Here is a 17806-nt window from a genome sequence, read left to right on the forward strand (position 1 = left end):
CAGATGACGTTACAGTCCTGTCCGTCACGTAACTTGCTTAAAATACTTTTAAAATAAAATAAAATACGATCTTTACGGCGTAAATAATAATAATAATAATAATAATAATAATAATAATAATAATACCTCATCCATCTGGGTTTGAATTACGGATTCGTTTCCTTACTTTCGATAATACCCGGATGTAGACTACAAACGTCAGCTAACGGACTACAAATCCCATCAGCCACGCGCGTTCCAGAAATGTATCGCGTGTTCTCTGGTTCACGCGCAATCTCACGTATGTGTTTTGTCGGTGGTAGCGGAGTTGCTAGCTCAGATCCATTTCTCCGTGAGTTGTATTTTTTTCGTCATTTCTGCGCTCGCTAACTTTGGTAAGTGTTTACTGCTCGAAGTAGCGACTTAAGCAACACAGTTTTATGCGGTATTGTAAATATTTGTTGGCTGTTGAAAGGATGTGTAACTTTGCAGCTTGCGTTTTGGCCCAAAATAGTTTAATGTACATGGGCGGTCTGTCCAAAATGGCGGCGTCTTGGAAACTGTAGTGCACTAGATAGGGCGCGAATAGAGGAGTTTCGCTCCCTATATAGGGAGGTATAGTAGGGAAGGTGTAGGTATTTGGGATTAGGTGAGTTAAAGGGGTTGTACCGCAGAACGATGGAAGAAACTAACAGCAGCAATTACAAGATTATTCATCTAAAATATATTAAATAGTTTAAATTGATGAAGTTAGACACAATTATGCAGCTAAAAAGAGACAGTGTGATGTTTATTTAATGCAATATTAGCCAACATAGCTGTAATAATGTACATTTTGTAATATTATGTAACTGTTATGGATATTTCTTGCTGCTTGCTCATTCTCACAGCATGTGCAGGGCGATATGACAAAAATATCATATCACGATACTTAAAGATACACAATATAATGTCACAATATAATATATAAAAAAAATCCCACTTAGATAAAGATTTTTAATTTTTTTTAATTAAGTTAATAATTAACTGCCGCAAATCAGTTGCTTCCAAGTTACACCGTTTGTATTTATTTTAATTAATTAATTTATTTATTATATATATATATATATATATATATATATATATATATATATATATATATATATATATACACACAGTACTGTGCAAAAGTCTTAGGCACAAGCAAAGAAATGCTGTAGAGCTAAGATGCCTTCAGAAATAATGAAATTAAATGTTTCTACATTAAAAAAAAAATACTATAAAGAGCAGTAAACTGTAATAAATGAATCAAAGTCAATATTTGGTGTGAAGATCCTTCACTTAAAAAAAATAAACCAGTATTCTCAGGTGCAGTGTGTGCAGTTTTATAAGGAAATGAGCTGGAAGTGTTACTGAGCATCTTGCAGAAGCAGCCACAGTTCTTCTGGAGACTTTGACTGTCGACTCGCTTCTTATTTCTGCAGCGAAACCCAGCAGCCTTCATTATGTTTTTATCTGAAAAGTGTCTCTTATGGAATCTGCTGCTTTCTTTACTGACATATAAACATTTTTCTGTAACATTTAATTTTGTGCTGGAAAACTAATGTTTGGAATCTAAAAAGTTTTTGTACTGAATCAATAATGTAGAAGTCATAAAATAAAAATCTATAATGAAGTTTGTACTAAAAAAAAATAGGCTGCCTAAGACTTTTGCACAGTAATGTGTGTGGAAGTGTTTTTAGAGAAATAAATCTAAATTTTAAATAAATAAATAAATAATGAAATGCGTTTTATTTAAATATTTATTTACATCAATGTCATTAATCATGTTATTTTGTTTAAAGGCGCATTAGGAAAGAAAGACTCTTGCGGTTAAACGCATGGATTTGAATGATTTTTTTTTTTACTCATTGACCCCGCCCCCATTTCCACCCATATACACAAAGCTCCGCCCCTACAACTTATGGTGGTTCAACTTGAATCAGTATGAGCAAGGACTCTCATGAAATCACTTTCAAGCGCACTCGGATACATTCATCTGCTCGAAAGCTGAGTTACAGCTCTGTAAATGTGCAACTTTACATCGTTTACATCGGTTACATCGTAATGATGTGACGTGGCGCTGGGGGCGTGGCTATAAAATGACTGACAGGCGGCCAATCCAAATAAAAACAAACATTCCAGACCAGAAGGCAGGTTTCCAAGTAATACACTTTTTCTGAGACAAAGGCTTAAAATATTACTTTTTATCATTTCTAAATAATTTTCAACTACTAGTAAAAACGGAAAAATATTGACTCTTGCACCTTTAAATAAAATAATGAAAACGACTAACATGAAAAACTTAACGATATATTTAATATGTGGTAATATATTATTTTATCATATATATAATTTATTTTAAATTATTAGTTAATAAAGTCAAAAGTCCATAGAAATCATGATACCTGCAATATCTCAGAAAGGTGTATCGTGTCATAATTTATCTCGATGTCAATATAACATAATCGTCATATTGGCCAGCTCTATGATTCATTGTTATTATTTTTTTTTATCTTTATTGATTGTTGTTGTTGATGTTTACAGTCAGACAGGATGCAGAGTGCCAGTCCAGGGAGCCGGGACCTAGGATACTTTCCCTCCATGTTCTCTTCTCTTCCACACTTCACCGTTCCTGATATGAGCATCTCAAAGGGACAAACCGGCGGCTCACTCCATCTGCCGGGAAGCTCCATGACCAACTCGTGAGTGTTAGAGATGTGGGTCTGAGTCGTTACTCCAGGCTTGGATACGGCGTGTCTGATTTATGATTTATCAAAATAAATCTTAGGGAGGGGGGACGTGAGAAAATAGAACAGCTTTCTCCCTCAAACCTCCAGCCTCCTCATTACACACACTAAAACTCTTTATCATGCACTCCATTACTGTTCACTGAGCTTTAAAAGTATGTGCACCCCTGACCATCACACCCATATGTGGTTCTTCCTTAAACTGTTCCCACAAAGTTGGAAGAACATAACTGTACAGAATGTCTTTGTATGCTGTAGCATTACAATTTCCCTTCACTGGAACTCAAACCTGTTCCAGCATGACAATGTGCACAAGCTGAGCTCCATGAAGACATGGTGTGTGAAGGTTGGAGTGGAAGAACTCGAGTGTCCTGCACAGAGCCCTGACCTCAACCCCACTGAACACCTTTGGGATGAACTGGAACACTGACTGCACCCCAGACCTCCTCACCAACATCAGTGCTTGATCTCACTAATGCTCTTATAGCTGAATGAACACAAATCCCCACAGCCACACTCCAACATCTAGTGGAAAGCTTCCCAGAAGAGTGGAGCTCATTATAACAGGGCTAAATCTGTGGTAATGCATATGGTTCTGGTGTAGGCACATATGGTTGTGATGGTCAGGTGTCCCCATACTTTTGACTGTATTGTATTTTTTATACTTGAGCCACGTAGTCAATCATTACACACACACACACACACACACACACACACACACACACACTGATCCAGTGTCATAACCCTGCTTTCCAGACAGAACATTTTACTTTACATTGCACCTGATAACCCTGTGTTATATTTATATTTATATTGCCTGAAACAATACTACACTTTGTGTTAGGGCGATATGACAATATAATATCGATATTGTAATAAATTACATCACAATAAACATTTCTGAGATACATCACAGACATCATGATATCTTTTTTGTTGCATTAATTTTTTTAGTAAATAATTACAAACTGACTGCATGTAGCTGATATGATGTACGTAAACTTTAAAATGGTAAAATGTTACAGATTTTAAACCTAATTTTTGATTTTTTTTTCTTTTCACTGTTTAGTATTTGTATTTATTTTTTCTATAAATAAAAATATTTTTAATATAAAAAAAATTAAACTATATACTATAAGTGGGTTTGTTAGTAATTATGATTTATAACAGTTTTTATTTATTTATTTATTTATTTAAATGAAAAGCTACTGTATTCCTGGCAGTTTTATATATCGTGATGCATATGGTGTATTGTAGAAATGTCTTGGAGAGTCATGATATGATATATTTTGTCATATCACCCACCCCTATTTTGCGCGTAATAATCATCACATTTTTGGGTGTCAGGCCTGAGATGTGTTCGTTTATATGGATCCTGAACATGACTGTAAATATTGTTTTATGTGATTTGATTGGGTTGTTATAGGAATTAAGCTTTTGGAGGCCAGACTGACCCTAAAACTCAGAGACACTGAGACAAATGTGCCTCGTCTTGTTTAGCGACGCTGCCAGGGTCGAGTCTCTGGTCTCCCAAAGGCCATATCAATTATAATTATTATACACGACAGCCAAGAGAGCTCTTCTACAGTACAAGGATAAAAGGAAAGATGCTAGAGACATCTTCTGTGTCTATCTGTGAACATGTCTGCTTAGACACACCATAAACTAGAGACTACACAGCTTGCGTCTAAGGCTGGACGATAAGGCTGGAGGATACAATCTCCAGATTACAAAATGTGCTACATGAAGTCTCAATCTCTGCCTTAAGCCTACAAGCAGATGCTTCGTACATGTAAATTGATGTTCTGCTCTGTGTATTTGTTTTAGGAGCTGGGAGAGGAGATGTCTGAGGAAGCACAGGAGAAGGACAGACGATGAGTATGTATTCGCTATGTATTTTGGGGGGATTTTATTTTTTAAAAAAAAACTTGTCCAAGCAGCAATACACACATTCTTTCAGAAATGGAGCTGTGCTGCGTTCTGATTGGTCACCGAGTTATTGTGGGCGGGGATTTATGATCAACAGGGACTGCACAGATAGCAGATGATCATTTTAGAGACAGGACGAAACTCCTGATTCCAATCACTAGCTATGAGCAAAATGCAGTACAAGCCATCATGTTGCTTTTTAAACACATTAAAACGCTGAACTTGAAAGACTCCCAAAACGATGCCTTTTGTTACAGTGAAGGAAACACACAAACATCTCATAGCTATACATCTAATAGGTGTTTGTCAAGCTCTTCCTTTCTTTGAAATTGAGGTTCTTGTTTTTGTCTCATTCGAGAACTCGAGCTTATTCTACGTAGCTCTACATTTCACAGTGCACTTCTGCAGGATTCGTTCTGATTGGTCCGATTGAGCTTTCTAGAATCTGTTGTTAAAACGCTGATTGGTTTTATTGGTGTTGATGATGTCGGTTTCCTCGTATAGAGGCTGCAGCGCCAAAAGACAGAAGATGATGGACGTGGGCGAATCCGATGCCTTGGAGGACACAAGCTCCAGACCAGACCCAGGGTGGCTGGCTGAGTGCGCTACAGGTTCTCCCACAGTTCAGCACTGCACTACAGCCGTCCCACCGTGCCCAAACACACAGTACAATCAGAACTCATTACCTGCCGCCAGGGTGGAGACAGAGGGCTCCTGTATGGAGGTGGAAGCAGCGCAGAGGAAGCTGCAGGAGATTGAGAACAGGTGAGAGACTTATATACCTGATTTGAGGAAAAGTTCGGTCAGTGTCTGTCTGCTCATACCAGTTCTCACTTTTGGATCATTCCAGGAATAAGAATAGATGGATGAAAAGTTAGTCTATCAAAGAAGAGAATCTATCTCTCTCTCTCACACACACACACACACACAGACAAGCAATTTAGAGTAGCCATATTCACCTGGTATGATCTTGGATGGTGGGAGAAACAGGGAGGAAATGGAAAACCAGGGACGGATAAATCATCAGCCCAGGCTATTAGGTTTTTTTTTTTTTTTTTTTTAAACTAATATTTATTCATGTTTAGAGAGAACAAATAGCTTCAACAACCAGAGAAAGACAAATAAAACCCTACTCCTTTTTGAAAAGTTTTCATTTGTATATGTTTAAACGTAATGAACACACCTCGATGCTGTAGCTGTAGCTGTAGCTGTAGCTCATGCGTCTGAATCCCACCCCCTGCTACACTACACCCATCAGCCGATTCGGGATTCGTCTGTTGGTAGAAGGATTTTTACTTACTAGGTGGATTAAACAGCGCGCACGGATTATCAAAGATCTTCTCAGAATCAGGAACACAGGTTTGACGAAACAGAGCCGCAGCACAAAGCCGTCATATAACTTTCCTGCTCACTACACACACAGTATTTTATCTTACAGTTAACCCTACTGAGAGAAAATGAAGGTGCTAGGACATCTGTGACATTTAACACATTTTGCATAGTAGCGCTGCATTTTAACACTGGAGTATGCTTCTACAAAAATCACCAAAAATACACAAAAAAGGAGCAGACGTGAATCTGGAATGATTGACAGTTGCATAGGTGTTTTGAACGCACCAATATTACCTGACACCCTGGAAGCCAAGCCCCCTTTCCCTCCATCTTAAATTAGTCTCTCATGTTAATTTTCCTGCTTATAGACACCTTCAAACAGCCCATTGGAGTAGAACCTAGAGTGCACATATATACGTGGTTGTACGGTAACCACCAAGTAACCACAAAAGCTACTGCTCGTCTGTATTAGTTCCATACACACATTATTGTTAATTGCTGTACGTAACATCTTTATAGAAAGAAATTAGCCGTTTCTACTTTTCTAATGTCTACATCTTAACTAAAGCAGACAAGCCTTTTTCTCCCAAGCGCCTGATGTTTACTCTAAATCGCAGTGTATTCGCACATTCCAGTTCCTCCACCAGCTCAGAGCCAAAACGTTCGCCAGCTACGTCCTGATTTTTAGTTGAGGTCACAACTAGTTAACTAGCTCACCATATGTTAGCTAACCAAAATGTAGGACTTTTTGCCATGTGGTTTTGTTTTTCTGTCTTCCAACATAAGTACAAACTAGCTGAGGACTGGGTTTCACTCCGAGGGTGCTGGTGCATGTGTGTATGTGGGCGTGTGCGCATGTGTGTGTTCAGAATCACTCTGGAGGATGACAGTGATGAGGATCTGGACATAGAGCCGCCTCAGCGCAGACCCGTGCTTGTGCTGTCTGACAGCCTGAGGGAGGGGCTACAGCGCGGCATCACCGACATTCTCCCTCATACAGTAGCACAATCAGTGTGAGTGTCCACTGTCAGAATACACATAACATACAACACCTGAATTGGCCAAAACTGCACATTCTCTTAGTGTTATTGCCATTACATCACCACTTTAAGACCAAAATCATTTATTACAGCACAGTCATTAACTAATTTCCAGCTAATAACAGCAAATCTTAATGTTTGATCAATCTTACACATTCACACTGGTTCAACTGATGTCTTTGTTCTTATTTTGGAGCAGTTTCAGTGTCTTCACAATGTAGAATTATCACAGAAATTCAAAAATCAAAGAATGTTCCTCAATATCATGTGTTTCATTAGAGTCAGTTTTGTGCTGAAAGTATTACGTGAGGAATAAAACACAAGGGGGTATGCTGCTGTGAGTGTTAAATAATCAGCGGCGGAGAGCAATTACCACCCCGACGTAGTTTATTCCTCTTATACCACAGCAAGTTGTCACCAAATCAAAAAATGTATTAATTAAAGAATGACATGTAGTATGTTTTATCTATTTATAGTTACATTTAATGTTGCAGAACGTCTGCCAAAAAAAGTTAGTCCCTGTTCTCACTTACGTTACAGCAGCTATAAACACCAGCCTCTCTTCTTTTCTCTTTCTTGAAGTTAACATGACCAAAAAAAAAAAAACAAAAACGCAGCTTGTCATGTTACCAAGAAGTCGGAAAGCGTAAACTCCTCTGTCGGAAAACCTACTGAGTGTTTTAAAGTGCTGACACTGGAGACTCCTTCCAAAAATGTTAAATAGACATCTCCTTGCAGAAACTTCACCATGTCAACGAACGTCAGCCATACAAGTCCACGTGTAAGATGTTTCTATAGAAATGATAACGTATTGATTATCGAGCTGTAATTTGAATTACAGTTGCATTGAATTACGACTACTCTCAGAGCTGCTGTTATAGAAAATTAATCAACACCTCCTGACCAATCAGAATCCAGAATTCAACAGCGCTGTGGTATAATAGCGTATCTTGCAGTCATTTGGTAATACCAGCGTAAATAGTGGAGGCAATGTAGCATGATGTGATACTGTGTCCTCAGGTGACTAAACAAAGTAACGTCATGTCTGAAATCACATACTTATTAAGTTATTAAGCAATAACACTCACCGGTTTTCCTATTACAATGCGTGTTTGAGTTTTAAAAACCTCTTAAAACTACCAGAAGGTCAGTTCTGAGGACCAGAATCTTCTGGATTTTCTAGATTAGTAAATATTTTTAAATGTAAGGTCAGAGTTTTCGATTTGAGACGCAGCCCAATGACAACAATCACGACGACGGCAGAACGTTTTAAAGAGAAACGGAGCTCATCGGTGTGTTTAACGTTGCTGTGCATGAAATCACGAAACATTACAGTTCCATGTGGAAACCAGATGGACAGAGATGTTTTGGCTCTGACGTGCCATTTAGTGGATGCTGCTTTCAATACTCCAGACGTACAGAAGATATCCAAGAGTGTGTGAACAATGCCGCTCGTGTAGCAGCTGCATGCGCACGTACACATGGTGATAGTGAAGATAACTAAAAAAATTGTATTTAAATTTTAGAAACAAAAAATTGTATTAAGATTTATACAACATGGGGTACTGAAATATATATCTATACTGAAATAAAAGATTGTAACGTGCAAAGAGCTGGTCAGGGCTATTAAAATACTGTTGCCCGAAATATATCCCTGACCTGTGCAGGAGCCGTTCGTGTATGGAGCTGGTGCTATGGCGCCCCCCGGAGGACCCACTCACTCAGCAGCTGAAGGACTCTCTACAGAGACAGCAGCGTAAACAGCAGCCGGTGTGCAGACAGACCCCAACACCCATCCCCATCTCTAAAGGGCCGGATGAACACACCTTCAGCCCCCTCGCCTGCCCTCCTGCGGCCTCCGGCTCCACAGAGGAGGACATGGAGCTATAGACTCGAGCCTGCGAGCGTGAAACTGACTTTTTCTGTCGAGCTTCGACCAGAGGGTTTTGGGTTGTGTCACTTCTGCCAAAACGTCAGAAAGTCGAACTCTTGTTTATTGCACTATGAAGATGAAATGCGAGTTTTGGTGCCATGTCTTGAATCATATATTGTGTGTATCCTTTGTTTGCAGCTTTGGACAGTATTTTGTTGATGAGATAACCGAGTTTGTGTCGCAGGCACCACACTACTAACATGCACGTCTACAAATACTCACATAACGCAGATATGATGTAAGTGTGATGTAATGTGACAACGTGGCTGTTCATTTCCAACTGTGCCAGTGATTCACTATACAGGATCTTTACCAATATTTACGCTTCAGGTTGTCATCACTATCTCATCAGTTCCGATCTGTTCGCAAAAAAATAAATTTGACAGTAAAACTGATTCATACATGGCAAAGCCATAGATAGAATCAGACTCTGCATATCTGTAGCACCTTATAACAAATCCCACATCTCCTTAGTGTTTTGTTCAACACTTCTTGGTACTGGGTGACTTGCATTACAGTGTACTATTATCAGAAAACGTGTTATCAATAGTTCTTCATCCATGAGACGTCTTTTCAGGAGCTTACAGGTGTGTGTGCGATAGGTAGAATGATCTGTTTCGGTCTCTATCTGCAGCATTTTTCGCATGTGTGACAAGAATTTCTGCATTTCTCCAAGTACTGAAAAAAAGGAACAGAAAACCTTTTGAATTAACACTCGCTTGTAATGGAGGTGTAAGGGCAGTTGTTGTTGAGTAAGGAATACAACAGTGTGTCATGCTGTTACAGGAAAATAATCAACAGCGGGATGGAGTGACAGTGAAGCGGAGTTACTGCTAGCACTCCACATCCTGAAGTGTTTTATTCCTCTTATACTACAGCAGTTTACCTGCGATTACTATTATGATTTATTAAACGACGATGTCATACTTTTTATCCGTTTATAGATACACTTATAATGTTGTGGAAAGTGTGTTCATATTCTCTGTTAGGTTATAGCAGCTATAAACAGTCATTCCCTCACCAGCCTGTCTTTTTTCCTCTCTCAAATGTTCTGTTTTTATAGTTACAGCTTTACCTCTAACTCTTACAAAGCGCTGACACTGGAGACTCCTTCCATAAATGGGCAGTAAACATCTCCTCACAGAAAATGTCACCACATCAATGATTACACACATTTTTTTTTATGTTTATGTAGTGCATTGACCATACAAGTCCCTTGAATGCGTTGTTTCTATAGTAGCTATACCGTAATGGAACGATAACGAGCGCATCGATTCATACAAACCTGTGATTTGATGTTGCACTACTGTCAGAGCTGCTGTTATAGAAAATTAATCAACACCTTCTGACCAAACAGAATTGAACATTCACCTGATATTTTCGTATGTTCTCTGTGCCATAAGACCCACACAAGTACACATTCTTCCTTGTAAAATTGTTGTCTCTGAAAGGGTGAATTATACAGATTTAAGGCTTCACGCAAGAATTTGGGAACGCTACAATGTCGGCAATTCATGTGACCGTTAACGTTAACAGACTGAATTCAACAGCTGCCGTTAGACTTGTATTATATACGAGGATTAAAGTGAACAAGTTTTCTGTTCGTTTTTCAATATAGAGAAGAGTGCCAAAATTCTTGGCTAAAACACTGTATCACTTTAATGTACATGTACAAGTGTACTTTAATGTACACTTTAATGTACACATCTGGAAGTTGTGACCTGCATACTATTTCTGCACTCATGATGTTTTTTTTTTTTTTTTAAAGAAATGCTCTTCTTATGTGAGCACATCGTATGAAATGTTCCATCCTCACAACTAAATAAACTCAGAGTAAAAGGCAATATTGAATTGAATTGAGAATTATTATAGCAACAAACCCGGGAACATTCTGCTGTACATCCACTAAGCCTGCACGTCTAAAGAAAATGCATAAATGTGACAAAATTTTGTGTCTTTCTTCTGGTTTGCTTTTCAGCTTTTTGATTGTACAATCACTTTAACAAGGTGTGTAAAGTCAGACCTGTTTTTCAATAAAATTAAAGATGTACTTATGAAAGGTTGTGAATGTGTTTATTAATAAAAAAAAAAAAAAACGAGTACAAAATAATCAACCATAAACAGCTCATGATATTTGATTACAATTGATAAAAAAATTACAGTACATAGATGGAATATGTGTAATTAGTGTAATTAGCAGCAGTGAAATTTAAATTATTTATTTATTAATTTATATATTATTCATATATTTTGGAATTTTTACTCCATTTTATCATTACTGATTCGCACTCATAAGCCAGTTCTCTATCACATGACAGATATTAACCTGCGAGATTGAGGACTAAGCCGTGCTTCCTCCAAGACATGACCATCTTTTCAATCCGCTGTGACTCTAACTGCCCTCTTCAATATACATGAGCTCCGAGACGGCTGCAATCAGCTGGTGTTGCTGATCGATATGAGAAAGAGTAACACAGTAGTGATGTTTCCTCTTCTAACGAGTCGACTCTTTGAATCAAATCATTTTGGTGAACTTTGGGAGCCGACTCGCATACATGAGCTGTTTTTTTTTTTTTTTATTGTACATTTAGGCAATGCCATTACTCTTGCAGTATAATTTATCATAATGCTTCCATGGCCCATACATGTAGTGTCTTTCTGATTTTACAATAATTTTAGATAAAAATGGCAACGAGCCGTTTGAACGCCGAAAGAGTTGACTCTTACTGGTAGGCTGAATCAAAAAAAAAAAAAAAAAAAAAGCCATCCCACAAGGCCAGTTACGCTCTCTTGTGCTGGCGTCTTAATTCGTCTACTATACATCCTAAATAGTCTCCGATATTAGATTTAGTGCGTCCCAAATCGTAGTATGTTGAAATGAGTATCCCAAAGGTACCCGGATGCTCTACTATTTCCAGTAGATTTTCGAAGTATGGTTCCTTGGACTCTCTTTCAGCTAACATTACCCACAACTCCTTGCACGAGGGAGGGAGGAGGAGTTTTGTGACTGTTTGCTTCGCCGAATTCAAGGACGTATTTTAGAGAGGTGTAAATATGTCCCATTACCTGCATACTCTTTTGCTACACACTCAAAAGTATGTACTTTTTCTTCACAATTAGTGTTCATACTTTTAGTGCATAGTATAAGTAGGTGAATTGAGACGCAGGGCTGGAATCTCGGTCATGTGTGCATCACTTGGGATCCCTTGAGTACGATTTATCGATTTTACTGCACATGAACTTTTCCTTGAAGACTGCAGCACTGGTGCACAGAAATGGAAAGGTGTAAAATCACTGGCGATGGTCTTTATAATGTTCTCAGCATGACACTTCAGTAAAAAGGATATGATCAGTGGTCAGAGTTCAAGGGTCAGGGTTCCAGGCTGTTCTCAAATCAGAGCGCTGTCGTGTCACACAGCTGTCCAGCGCTGGAGCAATCTGAGAAAAAGAAACTGCATTATTTCACTATTTTGTTACAATTATTTATACCAAGTAGTACAGAGAATGTTTCGTACTGTTTACCAATTCCAGTGCCAATTAAGACATCCTGGAAGCGGTCTTATATCATAATTAAGCCATGGTGATGTTACATACTGTCTCGAGGTAGGATCCAGACAGCTCGGTGTTCCCCCGGTCCCTGTCCCGGTTTAGACGCACAGCGCTGGGTGTGTAGGTGTGTGTGTGGCTCTGGGTGTCAGCCTGCAGCTGCCGGATGCGGCTCTGGAGGTGGCGCAGTAGTTTGTATGAGTCCAGGTCCTGGCTACTGGCTGTGTCTGGGATGTGAGCTGAGGAAGCAGAGGATGCTGGGACGATCTCAGTGGAGCTCTGGAGCAAGCCGAAAAAATTAATTTAAAGTCACCCAAGATTTGTTCTGAAGATATTTTCCCATACTGAATAATAGATTCAGTCTGTTATTCAGCATCTCAAAAAAGAAAAAAAAAATCCAGACTATTAATTGCAAAGTTGACACACACCCTACCTCCTTTTCTTAATATACTGTTATATTATCAAGACTTTTGCATAAAGGAACATGTTTGGCTCTTATATATTGTGACACTATAACGCACGTCTTGTCTTGGCCTGTTCAGCTCTAACATTTCCTGTTTTGAATTCTGACCAATCTGTGTGCTCAATTCCCACCGAAAGGATTTAAACATAAAATGTTAAACATGAAATATTTTGTAAAGTTTATAAAAAGCCATTAATTTCATTTTAAGACTTGTTTTTAATTTTTTAAAAAAGTGGCCAAACTATAAACTATAAATTTAGGCATAAATGGAAATCAGTGGAGAAGAATGTAAAACGTAAATATCTTAATTACAAATTTAGGATATTAAACTGCTAATACAACAAACAATAATTCAGGAATAACCTTACCATGTTTTTTCAGGTCAGAGGAGTTTATGCTTTCTGTTTCTCGGTAACATTACAAGCTGTATTTTTTTTTAAATTAACTTATTAACTTCAAAAATGAGAAACAAAGAGTGGCTGGTGCGGGAACGACTGTTTATATCTGCTATAACACAAGTGATAACAGGAAGTAACTTGTGTTTTGCAGACTTTCCACAACATTATACAGTGTGTAAGTATAAATGGATAAAAAATATCATATATCGTCATGTGGTGTAATAAATAACAAATGTAATTACTGGTAATAGGAGGAACAAAACACTTCAGGACATGCTGTTATTGGAAAATAATCAATTGCGTGGTGCTAACAGTGACTCCGCTTCATCACAGCATTCTGTTGTTGATTATTTTCCTATAACAGCATGACTTCATTGTGTTTTATTCCTTAGTTAATAAGCCCCAGGCAGCCATTTGTAGTAGAGTGCTAATGTTTACAGGGACCCATTTTGATTGCTACTGTTGCTTGGGACTGTTACAAAAAAAACACGACTTTTCTTTCCAGTATGTTATTTTCTTTTCAATGAATGTAATAAACCATTAAAACATTACAGAGATGTTTGTCTTTGTGAACACGGTGAAAAAAAACAACTAGCATTTATGGATCTGTACCTAAAATGTCATTTTTAATTCCTTAATTATTACGTATCCATGGTGTGATGAGTGATATTACCGCAGTCAGGTGTCTCATCTCTCCCTCGAGCTGCTCCAGCCTCCGACGCTGCTCTGATTTCTGTCTGCAGGCTTTCCTGAACAACACAGTACACACCACAACATCAGTTCTTATACATCTTCTAACACATATTCTTTGATTTTTTTTTTTTTTTCTGAATGCACTTGCAGTTTATATACTACAATACATTTCTTAAACTAATAGTAGAACATTTCTGCTATTTAAAGTGAACCGTAATGGCAGGTGACTTGGTATAATTCAGTAAACACATTCAATTAAAGATTAGTCACGTGTTATAATGTTCTAAAATTAACTGTAAAATGCTAAAGGAATGGTTTAGGTATGTACACAAAGGCACACTGACCCCGAATGTAGTCGATCAGACAAAACCAAAAGTTTGTTTGGTGTCTGTTTGTTGTTTGCTTTTAGTTTTGTGCTGCAGCTACGAGGTTAAAGTAGCTAACAACTAACTAAAGAAACAAGCTTTAGGCAACAAACTGGTTTTGGATGATGAACTACATTTGGGTTGAGGAGGAAATTGTGTGCATTTGACTTTTCACCCAAAAAAAAAAAAAAACAAAATAAACAGCAAAACTAGAGATGCATCAAAATCATTTTTTCAGAAGTTTTTGAAGTAATTACCCATATCGATGCCAATACTGATACCGAAATGAGTAACCTTCTACGTATTAATCAATCAATCAGAGACGTCACAGAACATTTTATTTAGCTCTGTTTATGTTCAAATAGTGTGCATGAAAAGTGCACACGTGTGTTCATGCACTCATGCTACCAGGCTCGTGCTTTATAATGTTAGCTAGTTGATTTTAAATGACATGTATTCGCTAGCTACTTGGATTGTGTAAGGTTATAATGGAGAAGAGCAGGTTTTTGTTTCACTTACAGATCTGTACATCTGTAAGTAAAGTACTTTTTTGTTTTCATTGTGTCAGAATCCCTCATTGTCAATAACCGATAGTGATTGATCGACAAGAACAACATACTGGGTAAGCTCTAGCACCTAGCATTGTCTCTAGACATTCTGGCTCACCTAGCCCTGTTAGTTTTAGGTTTAATGTTTAAGATATTTTATCAGATTACTCGTATTATAGGGAGGTGATGTAGTCCCTCCTCTTGATACATATTTTCCATTATTAATCATGAAGTATGTCCCGATCGCTGTCATTTCGCGTCGTTTATTTATTAGCATTACAATGGCTTATGTTACACAGTATCACGTGGTATTGGATATTAGTATCAGAGCATGTTTTTAAGTAAATGAGCATAGTATTGGTATTGATGCATCCCTAGCCAAATCTATGAAACTGATGCATATTTATTGCAAGCAAAAACCAGTTCTAACACAAGCAGTCAATACAAAACTAAATTAAAATGAGACCTAGACTTATTTTAGTAGACTGTTAGACTATGACCACAGGAAAGCAGATTATAATCTTTAGCTCTAGGTTGTATTAGTGTCTTAGTAACTTCAGAAAGACCTCTAATGGACGAATCAGTCTTCCCAGAGTGCTGATGAAGGATCAGTTCCCCGTTAAGCCAAGAAGACACTACAGGTAGAAATGACTACCTGTTTCGACCACAGATTTTTAAATAAATTGCATCTATAACATCTATAACATCTACTCTTAAAACATATTAATAAAAATTTAAAATCAAAACTAAACAGAGCTGTTTATTTGTCCATATTTGTCTACTCATGACCACTGCATTATGAAAAAACACTGGAGAAGACTTTAAGCTCCGCCCACATAGCACAATCACAGCATTTCCTGCTTTAAATGTCAAAACATGACATTATGTTATACCTGCCAGTTACCTTTATAAAACCTATAAACCACACTTAATAGATTGGAAACATGTTTTTTGATTTCTCAAAATAATTTTTTTCTTTATTCAGAACCAAAAAGCTCAGATAATCTGCATTCAGGAAAATTTATGTCTACTAATTAGAAGAAAATTACAGAGAAATTTCTTAAAATTGTTGAATTTATGTTCAATTTTATATTAAAAACAACATAAAAGCAATTTTCTTGATTAATAAATAAATGATAAACTGTTCCTACAAATTATTTCTCTGAAGTATGTTTTCCTAGTGAAAAAAATATTTGAATTCTATCATCATCCAATATATATATATAAAACTATACTTTTTTGCATTTATTAAATATGCAATGGTACATATATTTAATTAGAATCACATAAATAATTGTTCATTTTTTGAAAAAGTTCCAATACAAAAAAAATACATGTAAGAATATCACTAAATAACTGACCATTTATAGCTGTGATATCTGTATTTTTTTTTTTTTTACATTAGCGTAAATACACCTGTAGTGTAAATTCTTGCTGTATGAATGAATTACATTTTGATGAATGCTAAGAGCTGATCCTGGATCAGCACGCTGGCGTCCCGAGCCTCTAAGCTACACCAGTTTGCACAGGAGAATCTCTATTACCTTTTCCTCAACCAGTCTACTTTCCATCTGTAGGCAACAAAACACACCTTAAACACCGAAGCATTAGCTTTAATGATGCCATATTTACTCATGACACTTTAACAGCATGGTCGATGCGTGCAGTTTCGAGTTTCTGTCGTGTTTCCACATAAAAAACAGGGTAAATGTTTCCGGGGACATGTTTTACAGGGGGCCCTAAAAGTGAAAAACTATCAGTGTGTGTGTGTGTGTGTGTGTGTGTGTGTGTGTGTCGGAATGTATATTTGTGTATTTGACATTTGTGAAGCATAAAAGTGAGAGATCTGAAAGTGTGTGAAGACATTTATGACAGGAATTTTGATAGGAGCTTTGAGATTTGGTTGGTAGAAACGTAGAAATAAAACGCAGATTTTATTTTAAAAGGTGAACTTTTGGCACTGAAGTTAGTTATGATTAGGTGTAGGAATGTATCTGTGTGTGTGTATACAAAATGTGTGTGATCCTAACCTCTCCAGCTCAGACATGAGCTCCTGTTCGAACTTGCGTGCGAGCCGTGCCGTGGTTTTCTCCTTCCACTGCACCATGTTCCTCTGCACCTGACGCAGCTCTTCATCTTTAGCCCGGAGCTGCCTGCGCAGACGCGCAGCCACGCCGTCACCGTCATCATCCTCACGCAGACGCACCCTATTCAAACTGCTCAGCTCCTCAATGTGCTCCTGAACGACAAAATACACACACACACATATGCACAGAAAAGCAAATTATGAGCTAATTTTTGAAGGCGCAACAGTGATACAATAAAACGCACGACTAAACATAAGAGCTAGAGTCAGTACTCGTGCTAGCAATCAATCCCACTCAAGTCTGAGGCTAAGAAACAGAGACTCTGCTTACACTTGTTCAAATTATAGCTGGATTTAGAGAATATCCACCTAAAAATAAAAAAGAAAGTATAAATGCATCCAATCCACATTTGTGAATGGCGTTTAAAGTTTTGCTTAGCTTTCCTGTAGTTTGGTTTATTAAATAATTGAATTTGGTTCTGGCAAGCTGTCCATCCTCGGACATTTTGTTTTCTCTGTCATTCCTTTTTTCTTTTATTCTCTCACACATATTAATTCTGATTCATGTACATTTTGCTTTATCACTGATTCATGCTTATTTTGTTCTATATTTTTATCTTATTTTGTTCTATATTTCGCAACTCCTTTAATAATTATTAATAATAATAATAATTATTAATAATAATAATTAATTATTATTATTATTATTATTATTATTATTATTAT

The 17806-nt window shown here is 37.4% G+C and overlaps 2 protein-coding genes across 5 annotated transcripts in view; one reads left to right on the forward strand and one right to left on the reverse strand.

Moving 5' to 3' along the window:
- Positions 1 to 222: 222 nt before the first annotated feature.
- Positions 223 to 11040, forward strand: ccdc117 (coiled-coil domain containing 117). 2 transcript variants are annotated; one of them, XM_026931010.3, is made up of 6 exons: positions 223 to 331; positions 2545 to 2702; positions 4575 to 4625; positions 5181 to 5441; positions 6878 to 7021; positions 8716 to 11040. In XM_026931010.3, exons 2-6 carry the CDS (start codon positions 2554 to 2556, stop codon positions 8936 to 8938), a joined length of 828 nt encoding a protein of 275 aa, XP_026786811.1. In that variant the 5' UTR covers positions 223 to 331; positions 2545 to 2553; the 3' UTR covers positions 8939 to 11040. The 2 variants fall into 2 exon arrangements, with proteins under 2 accessions (XP_026786811.1, XP_026786810.1); XM_026931009.3 differs by having other exon boundaries at positions 229 to 374.
- A 671-nt stretch (positions 11041 to 11711) lies between these two features.
- Positions 11712 to 17806, reverse strand: part of si:ch211-102c2.8 (trichohyalin) — a 21459-nt gene continuing 15364 nt past the window's right edge. For all 3 annotated transcript variants that reach the window (XM_053229142.1, XM_053229140.1, XM_053229141.1), the window contains 4 exons: positions 17025 to 17233; positions 14062 to 14137; positions 12576 to 12806; positions 11712 to 12419 (listed from right to left, as the gene is read on the reverse strand). In XM_053229142.1, the coding sequence (XP_053085117.1) occupies positions 12345 to 12419; positions 12576 to 12806; positions 14062 to 14137; positions 17025 to 17233 (591 nt within the window). In that variant the 3' untranslated portion in view covers positions 11712 to 12344. The remainder of the gene's footprint in view (positions 12420 to 12575; positions 12807 to 14061; positions 14138 to 17024; positions 17234 to 17806) is intronic.

Source organism: Pangasianodon hypophthalmus, chromosome 24, assembly GCF_027358585.1.
Source record: "Pangasianodon hypophthalmus isolate fPanHyp1 chromosome 24, fPanHyp1.pri, whole genome shotgun sequence".
Classification (NCBI taxonomy): Eukaryota; Metazoa; Chordata; class Actinopteri; order Siluriformes; family Pangasiidae; genus Pangasianodon; species Pangasianodon hypophthalmus.